At 59.4% G+C, this 9,278-nt stretch overlaps 2 protein-coding genes across 4 annotated transcripts in view; both read right to left on the bottom strand.

The window, feature by feature from the left end:
- The window catches only part of TMEM82 (transmembrane protein 82), a 5,789-nt gene extending 4,350 nt beyond the window's left edge, over positions 1–1,439 (bottom strand). The window contains exons 1-2 of one of the 3 annotated variants that reach the window (XM_006023202.3): positions 746–1,436; positions 592–664 (exon numbers count right to left, since the gene is read on the bottom strand). In XM_006023202.3, coding sequence (XP_006023264.1) covers positions 592–664; positions 746–824 — 152 coding nt within the window. In that variant the 5' untranslated portion in view covers positions 825–1,436. Of the gene's footprint in view, positions 1–591 lie in introns of all 3 variants that reach the window. The other 2 variants (XM_025203610.1, XM_014519715.2) reach the window with 2 other exon arrangements.
- A 1,286-nt stretch (positions 1,440–2,725) lies between these two features.
- On the bottom strand, positions 2,726–8,532 carry SLC25A34 (solute carrier family 25 member 34). The gene is made up of 5 exons (XM_025203694.1): positions 8,469–8,532; positions 8,098–8,163; positions 6,614–6,766; positions 6,067–6,201; positions 2,726–4,185 (listed from the first exon to the last, which is right to left on the bottom strand). The coding sequence occupies exons 1-5, from the start codon at positions 8,511–8,513 to the stop codon at positions 4,003–4,005; spliced, it is 582 nt and encodes a 193-aa protein (XP_025059479.1). The 5' UTR covers positions 8,514–8,532; the 3' UTR covers positions 2,726–4,002.
- Between the last annotated feature and the right edge of the window lie 746 nt (positions 8,533–9,278).

Genomic DNA, 9,278 nt, shown 5'->3' with positions numbered 1-9,278 from the left:
TCAGCAGCTCCGGCCGGGTCAGGAACGGTTTGTGGAGCAAAGCCTATGCAGTTGCAGGCTTCAATACAGCCCCTCGGAGCCACAGCTCCCAAGAGCTCAGCGCTCTCATCCTCACGAGGGTGAGTCGGGGTGCAGGGAGCATCCTGGCGTGCAGGAGGGGAGGGCAGCGCTGGGGAACTGGGGGTGGGCTTGGCCCAAAGCAGGGAGCACAGAACAGGCTTGGGCCGCACCAGCTACCATGCGAGCCCATCCCTGCCTCATTTCCTACCACGTGGACCAGCCTCTGCCGCCGGGGGCCAGCAAGTTGTAGAAAGGAAGGGCCAGGCTGGCAGTGCTGCATGGAGGCCCCTCCAGCTCCTTGGGGGTTAAACCCCCCAACCCAGGCAGCCGGACATCTCTGCACAGCCCAAACACCTCTGCACGCACCCTGGCATTTTAGCACCGGGCTTCAGAGACCACAACAGGCTCCTCGGTCAGCAGTCGCCAGTCTTGGGAGAGCCCAGAGGAAGCCAAATCTACTTTCTTCTTGGCTACAGGGAGTGTAGTTTGTGAAGAGGAGGAGAAGAGATCCCCCTGCCCCCAGGCACTTACTTCAGGCACTGGATGTAGAGGTAGATCTTCACCAGGCTGCACAGGACGGAGACTGCACAGGCACCGACCAGCCCTGCAAGGGAGGAGACCAGAGGGTCCTGAGAAGGGCCAGAGAGGGGCCAGGTGGGGGACAGGGCAGGCTGGGCACCCTCACCTTGCAGGACGGAGTCCATCAGGGCAGTGCCCCAGGCCAGGCTGGGCAGGCTGGGCAGCCAGGAGCCCAGGGAGAGCATTTTTAAGTGGGTTGGAAGGAGCTGGGAGGCAGGTGTGTGGAGTTGGGCTCCTCTCCCCAGCCCTGCGCGGGTGATGTCAGCCTAGGGCAAAGGTCTGGCAGAGGCATTGGGAAAGCAGGGCGGTGCCTGGGTAAATCATTCTGCGGGCCCAGGTGGAGCAGACGGGCTGTAGCCACCCCTGCCCAGGGACTAGCCCAGCAGCAGGGGCCGTTTGGCAACAGCTTTCAGTGGACCGAGTGCAGTGGAGAGAGATGCCAGACAGGCTCCGGGGCACCCAGTTAAGAGGGGACAGGCTGGGGCTACAGCCCAGAGAAACCTGGGTCAATCAACTCCATGTCCGTGTTTGAGCTGCTCCTGTTCTCGGGGCGCCTTTATCTTCTCTGACGGATGGGTGGGCCGCGCAGAGGAAACGGTGCTAGGTTGACGTGCCCCTGCTGCGACAGGGACATCTAATAGCACCACTCTCCATCTGCCGACAAACGCATCTCCTCTGGTGTCCAAACCTGAGGGCTGCTGGGTGTTTCCAGGCTTCAACCAGCTCCCCTCCTGCTTTTCTTTCTCCAGCAACTGCCAAAGGGAAGTGCCTGGCTGCTCATGGATTACAGTCACTGGTGCTAATTATGATGCCAGCTGTGTTAACTCTTTTCTGAGAGACACAGACCTGACCTTGCTATTAGCTTTGGTGGGTCCTTGCTAATCACGCCCAGGTGTGGAGGCCCAAGATGGACCATGGAGCAGGGGAGCGGACTGGTCTTCAGATCAGCATCGTGTAGTGGCCCCGTGAAATGTCAGCTAGGGTTTTGCAGGGGGGAGCCTCTCGGGGCCAGCCGGGTCCACCTCCCTGCAGCTGAATGCTGACTCCAGGGCAGATACCTGAGAGCCGTCAGTCTGGGGGGGTCTCATGGGACCCGAGCAGCTTTCTGAGGTGCGGCCAGCCCAGGATCCCTGGGTCCCAAAGCTCTTTGCAGGTGTGCATGCATGCGTGTGGGTAACTGCTCGTATCACTTGATGCTGGCGGTCTCCGATTCACCCCACATCCATGGCTCAGCAGTCCTGAGGTGTTCAGGGGGGTCTGTAGCTCCCGGGACCTGCCCAGAGGGAACCTGTGCTGGTGCAGGGGGTGTTAGGTGCTGCGGGATGGCACCGTGACTTGAGGTGGATGTTGTGGGCTGGGCGGCAGCCACCGACCACGTGAGCAGGCCCAGGGCTGTGTGTATGTCTGCATTGCGATGGAGAGGGTACGGCTTCTCTACATGGCTCGTGCCCCGGTCGCGGGTGGGGGAGCAGAGGGGACCGAGCTCTGCAGGGTGCCGGCAAGCAGACTCAGGGGCAGTGGTGACTACAGGCTCAGTCCATGGTGCTGGGGGCAGTGGCAGACCACGGGCGTGCCCTGGACCCAGCGCAGCAGGTGAGGCTTCCCAGTGCTGGGAGAGGCAGAACTGGCTCCAAAGCAGCAGGGCTGGCTGCAAACACTGTCCCCTTCCACCACTGAGGCAGTGAACGGCCCATCTCTAGCACCAGTCCTCCAGCTTTCCCATGGCCGTGCTTGGGCAAACGGGAGGTAAATTCCTCTAAATTTGCAGGCAGTACCTGACTCGCATCCCTGGAGGGAGAGCACGTGCTGTCCTGTGCTCACCTGGCTCCAAGTTGCTGCCCTGGAGACAAGTGGTGTGTGGCCAGATCTGCTGGGTGGGTCCCTATTGCCCTTTGCTGCTGCATGCCCTCGATGCCTGGGGCTACAGCATCTGCTTCAAAGTGCCAGCAAGGGCAGTGGTCGCACCAGGTCCAGGTCCCAGCGACCTGGGCTGAGCCAGGACACGCGGGCAGGGCAGGACCCCCATGGAGCCCTGCAACCACCGGCAGCAAATTAAAAACCCACAGGACAGACATAAAAACAAGGCACAAGAATCAGACCCTTTTATTGGGTTGCTGTGATCCAGGCTCCTATACAGCCTGCGCTGCGGTCTTGCCCCACTCCCTTCATCACCCCGTATGGGGCTGGGTCGGCAGCACTCCCAGCGTGAAGGGCACCAGGTCAACGTGTGACCGAGGGAAGAGGCTTGGCAGGCCAGGATCATCAGTGCTCAGGGGTCTCCCCCCTGACATGGAGGAGGGTGGGGGGAGCTGCTTCCCTGGACTTGGGCCGCAGCAGTTTGCTTCCCAGCTCCCATGTCTGCTGCCAGGCTCACACAGGCTGGGGTGGGTTTGCGAGGCTAGGAAGTGGGTTTGCAAGAGGCTGAGAGCACAGACCCAGGGGGCTTGTGGAGTGCTACGAGCTCCCCCCTGGAAAAGGGAGAGCTGCCTGCTCACCCCAAGGAAATCCACCTCGCAGCCCCCTCACCCCACTGCCTGGGTGGGCAGCCCCTGCCCTGTCCATTTAGCAGTGCCCATCTCCAGAGCAGCACGGCGCCCGGGACCTCTCCCAGGCCAGGCCGCGGCACATGGGCAGTCATGGAGGGCACCGCGGTGTCCCCCGGGTGCTGCTGGTGACATGCTCCTTGGAACAGACCTCTCCGCACACTGCTCGGCTCCCCCCGCGCAGACCCTGCTCCCCTGCAGCGAGGATGAGGGACTAGCCCTCTGGCGAAGGGCCACACTTGGGTCCTTCTCCAGCAGACAGCCCCCAAGAGCTTGGCCCTCCAAGCCCATGCAAGGCCAAGAGTAGCTTGTAGCATGCTGCCTGGCACACGTACGTGCCCAGGGCCCCGCAGCACCTTACCACACATCAAGTAATTTACCCCACTGGCAGCCCCACGAGGAAGGTGAGTGCAATGACCCCTGTTTTGCTGGTGGGGAAACTGAGGCACCAGAGAGGGACTCAGCTTGCCCAAGAGAAAGCCCGTGTCAGGTGGGTGCACACCTGGGTTGGACGCACTGCGGCAGGCTCAGATGGCAGAGTTCGCTGTACAGGAGACACCGGTCCTGGATGGAGCCCCAGCCTCTCGTTCGGGGGTGTCTGGACCCAATGGCAGGCAGCCGAGCTGGGCCCGGAGCTCCCCCCCAGACCCAGATGTCTTGGGGGGCTTCAGACTCCCTTCAAGACCTGCCCTGACTCTGCCTGGGCTCCCGTACAGCAGCAGCCCTGCTGCTCCCAGGCTCCAGGTCTCATCACGCTGGTGCGGAGATCTCAGCGTCCGCGTGCCCATGACGGACGCGCCGGTCTTGCTCACGCAGAGGCTTAGACGTCGTGCTGCGGGTGGTAACAGGCCAGCTTCCGCAGCTCATCCCAGAAGAGCAGGCTGAGGATGGTGTGTGGCCCCAGGCGCAGGTAGGCAGGGCCGATGCCTTTATATAGGGCCAGGATGCCCTCCTTGCCGGAGATCTGCACAAAGCAGTTCAGAAACCCTCGGTAGAGCATCCCCTGGAGATAAAACACAGTGAGGGATAAGAAACAGGGCCCTACTTGTGCCCTCCTTCCACGCATGCCCAGCCCTGCCATCATCCCTCTCGATCTTTCCAGTTTGTCTGCATCCTCACTGCAGGTCGGAGACCAGGGCCAGACCCAACTCACCAGTACTGCATCCCTACTCAGCTGAGATCCCCTCACAACATCTCCCCTTGCAAGGCTGATCACAGTAAGGCTGGATTTTCAGAAGATCTGGGCTTACTTTTGACCATCTGGTCCTCAGGAACCTCAGCCAAGAACTCATCGGGCGCGTCTACACGTTCATTAATGAGCGTTAGGTAACATGCATTAAATCTAGTACCTCCATTGTGAGATACTAGGAGAATGCACAGCAGCCGATCTTAATGTGCATTAGCTAAAGAGCACAGGTTTTTTGGTGATACTTGAAGGTGTATTAAAATAGGCTAGCGTGCATTAAAGCTCATGTGTAGACACACCCGTGATTACACTAATGCTTTATGCCCTTCCCATGAGGATTTCAAAGTACTTTAGGCAAGGATTGCTCTGCCTGGGGGAAAACAATTACCCCCATTTTACTGAGGGGAAAAACCAAGGCAGGAAGCAGATCGAATTCGTCTGGGGCATCGCTTGCCGTGTTCTTGCAGACTGTGCTTCAGAACAAGTGAAAGCCTGAAAGCTCCATGTTGCAGAAGAGCCTTTTACCGGGATAAACCAGCAGTCACCTCAAAACGACTCTGGCTGACCTGCTGGACTACCGGAGTGGAATTTGGGTCGTTATTTTTAAATGAAAACGTTTGAAGAAGCGGTGAGCTCTTGGTGCACCAGAAAGGGTCCCACTTTTGGAGTCAGAGCAGGTGCAATGTGGCCAGAGCTTCCTTTTCAAGGGGAAATATAAGGCCTGCTCCCCAGCTGGTATAAATACATGTAAGGAAGGACAAGCACCAGCTGAAGACCTGCCCGATGTTTTCCTGCTCGTTGTGTGCCACGTCCTGATTCTCCTTGAGGTCTATTTATAAGTGCTGTTTCGAGGAAGCTTTCATAAGTAACGTGACGTGACCCGGTGCCTGCCCGACTTCTTGTAGAAACCCACGGGAGCCAAAAGGAGAAGTGCCAAGCTGACGGGGTTCAGTGGGCCACGTGGGGGAAGTGCCCAATCTGGGCGCGATGGGGCAGCTGCCGGGCGTGTGGCCGAGGCATGGACAGAGGCTGGGGAAGGGATGAAAACATCCCTTTGGACGAGTGACCCAGCACCCGGGGGCTATAAATACAGACATCGGGTTGCTTGCTGGCAAGCGCTGGGTCACGTGGCAGGCATCTGTTCAGTGCTCACAGCCGGCACTGCTGGGTGAAAGGCTACAGCCATCAGCCAGACGGGGGCTGACAGCGCGCTTCAGAGCCTCGGCTAGGATGCGGTCCTCCAGGTTCAATCACACCGTGCTGGGGGGAGCAGCCGGCCCATATCCCACCACCTCGGAGACGGTGAGAAAACGCCCTGAGCGACTGACTTGGCAAGGCACTGACTTCACCGTCGGGGTCTCAGCAGCCAAGACCCGTCTCTGTCCCGAGATCGGCTGAGAACGAGACAGCGCGCTCAGCAGACTAGGGAGGGGAAAGGTGCTCGGGGCAGCAAGGCCTACGGTGCACAGCACAGGGACGTGAGCCAGGGATGATCCCAGATCTTCCACCCGCTGTCCCCTCCAGGCCTCTGGTTCTCCATCAATGGGATATTTGTTGCCCTCACTTCTGCCCGTGGAGGGGGGTCACGAGATAACTATGTGGCGTGCTCACGTCAAGGGCCCCTACACCCCCATGTAGCCAGGACAGGGGAGCCGACCTGCCCGCACACCCCAGGCTCGTGCCGGGTTAGCCACTTACCATCCCCCGCTCGTCCACGGGCTGGTTGTAGAGTCTGGTGCTGACCACGTCGAAGGGAGTCATGGCCACGGCCACGGCCACGCTGCTGATCATGCCAGCTGCCAAGGCCACCATCCAGCTGCCCTCCTTGAACCACTGCGAAAGACAGGACCAATCAGCCTGATCGGCTGCTCTGCTTTCTGCTCCCTGACGTATGCTCCCTGCCTAATTAACTGCTCTGCTTTCCGCTCCCTGCCTCATCTGCTCTGCCTTCTGCCCCCTGTGCTACCTGCTCTTTCCTGATCTGCCAGGTGCCACCTCCAAGCTAAAGAGACCGGACGGGGAGCACCGAGGGCCCCCAACCCTTTGGTGCCTGGAGGCGGGCACCGCGATGTTCCAGCGCCTCACCTGCTCTTGCAAAGCTGTGGGTGGAGTGCCCTGGCTAGGCCCATGTCCCGTTGAAAAGGTGCCCCCCACGCTCCCCAGTGAGAAGGGAGGGGTGAGTGCCAGTCCCTGGAGCAATCCTAGCCCACAGTCCAGGCCCCCGCAGCTCCATGCAGCCCCTTACCTTGCGCTTCCTCACCCAGTCCTTGGCAGACGCGAAGGTGGCCAGCTGCACCGCAGAGCCCACCGTGACGCGGGGCACGGCGCCGTTCACGCCCCGCCACAGACCCACGATGCCCTGCTTCCTGTAGATGGTCTCAAAGGCGCTGGAGACGCTCTGGACAGAGTCAGACAGACAGGTGGGAATTAAAGGGGCCGAAGAAGAGGGGGACCAGGACAGCTATCCATGGCACCCTTCGCCCCAGCGATGCTGCATCCTATGGGCAGAGCTTGCAGAAATCAATGCTCCCTGGGTGCACTTGGGCCAAGGACGGTTAATCTACCAGTTAATCCTCTCTGAGGCAACCCATGGGGCTGTAACTCCCAGGGGAGGCTGTTGGCAGGACTCTACTTGCATAATCCCCGGAGAGAAGACACTGGCCGTGCCCAGCAGAGACGGCACGTACGGCATACCCTGGCTTTGCCATCTCTGCAGCTGGCGGGGGCCCTTTGCTTTCACCGCCCCTCAGCACGGAGCCAGGGCTTGCACAGCAGGATAGGAACCCGTGCACCTTGCTGCCGGGAGGTGAAGCACCGCCCGCCCGGCTGGGGCCAACGCAGCAAACAGGCAGTAATGGCAGCACCCACCCCCTCCTCCACCTCGGCCAGATCAATTCCTCCCATTCAGCAATTTCTGGTTGCAAAACACTCGGAGTCATCAGTTGTGGGAGCATTAATGGCTTGCGTCACTCTGTACATAGTGAGAGGGGGCTGAGATCCCCAAGTGACCCGCAGCAAACAGGGAGCAGGCCTGAAAACCCAGCAGCTCCACTGCACCCACAGCTGCAAGGGGCATTTCGCCACCAGGGAAGTGGGGAATACCCAGTGGGCATCACTGCCGCGGCTGGCCCAGCCTCCGCTCATGGAAGCTTGTGCTATATCTCCATCTTGGTTAGTCTACAAGGTGCAGATCTACCTGGCCTTCCCTTTGATGGCACACGCAGGGAGCGCGTGCTGCTGTGGCTTAGGCCCCTGCCACATGTTACATGCATTATGTGATTCACTGGCGAATCGTGCCACAAATTTAAACAGGGCACATGTGCAAAATAAGACCACGCATGCAAAGGTATTATCACGCAGTTAACTGGCGAATCGTGCAATAAAAGTAGACCCGCCGCACGTGCAAAGCAAGTAGATGCTAGAAAAAGAGCCAGCCAGCTGCCAAATTAGAGCTTCAATATGTGTAACAGCCTTATAGCTGGTTACTAGCCATCTTTCATTTGGTTGAGCCCTGTCTCTTGGAAGAAGCGTGCACAGCGAGACCCAGAGATGTCAGCTCAGGGCCGCGCACACACAATCGTAACCCTGGGCACACACCGCACCCACATCCGCATCCCTGGGCCAGCCTCTCTGCTCCTCCCACGTGCCACCCTGCCAGGAGACCAACCCGGCTCAGAAACCAACCCCAGGGAGGAAAACACTGGGTGGATTTGCAAGGCTTCTGCTCACCTGGTGGTTGTGCTGGTGTCCCACTGCCACGGCTGCCACGGTCTGGGCTTGCAGGTGAGTTTTGACCTGTAGCAATTAAAAGGAAACGGGCCACATTGGAGAGTAGGAAGCTGCCAGGGTGCACCCACTTCTACCCAGCGGGCTGAACTGGACCCCTCTCTCCTAAGGAGGACAGGAGTTATCCCACCAAATCACCCTGATTCCTCCTGCATTATTCTGGGGGGGGCGGATTCAGGCTCTAATTGCACGGGAAACCATGCATGTTGCCCCCCAGCAGGCCTTCCTCAGCCCCCTGACCGATGCCCTCTGGAGAGGGGCAAGTCCAGCCTGGCTCTCCCTGGTTGCCCACACACCCCTTGCAAGGGCCATACTTGACAGCCTGCGAGATTCCTTGCAAACTCAGCCCCTCGCTGCATCTTTGTTGGGTGGTGAGGTATGGTAGCAGAGCAAAGACCCCTACCCCGGCTCCTGTGCCCTTTCCTCTGCTCCTAGCAGGGTCAGACGTCTGCAGGAAGAGCAGGGGCACTGCAGGGAGTGGAGCTGAGCTCCTACTTCCCCCTCAGTCATTAAGCACCAATACGACGTTTGCTCCCCACAATGTCCCGAAAAACTGAGTCACTTCATAAGGCTCCAAAACTTGGGCATCGACATCCCGGAATATACTCCCCACCCTCCACGTACCAGCTGCTACAGCTTCCTTAGTCACTCCCTGTCCTAACTGGCAGTGTTGAGCTACTGGCTGCTGTCCCAGCCCCGAAGCAGCTGCATTGCATCCCTGGGTGAAATGATGAGTCCCATAAAAGCCCCTGGGGATGAGAAATGCTAGAAAAATCCTTTCCACTCAACACTTCAATGGGTGGCTCAGCGAAAAGCCTGGCGGGCTGCTCACCCCTGCCCAAGCGCATGAACTGCAGACATCAAAAGCAGCTGCTGGTCCCCTCCCAGTCAGTCAACTGGCGACCAAGTGAGCAGGCCCATGCACTGTGCAACTCCTTCCGTAGAAAGCAAGGCATTTCCCCAGAAGTGCCGATTGCTTTTTGGCAAGAGCACATACCATTTGATTTCCACAGAGCTGTGGCTATCTGAGCGGAGGAGGGGGAAACCTCATGGCTGCCCCAGCACCCAGCTGGAGGGGCGCGTGCCCACTGGCTCCGAGGAAGGCAGCGCGGCGGGTTGCAAGG

Source organism: Alligator sinensis, unplaced genomic scaffold (assembly GCF_000455745.1).
Source record: "Alligator sinensis unplaced genomic scaffold, ASM45574v1 scaffold512_1, whole genome shotgun sequence".
NCBI lineage: Eukaryota > Metazoa > Chordata > Crocodylia > Alligatoridae > Alligator > Alligator sinensis.
This window is presented reverse-complemented; position numbering and strand designations above follow the sequence as displayed.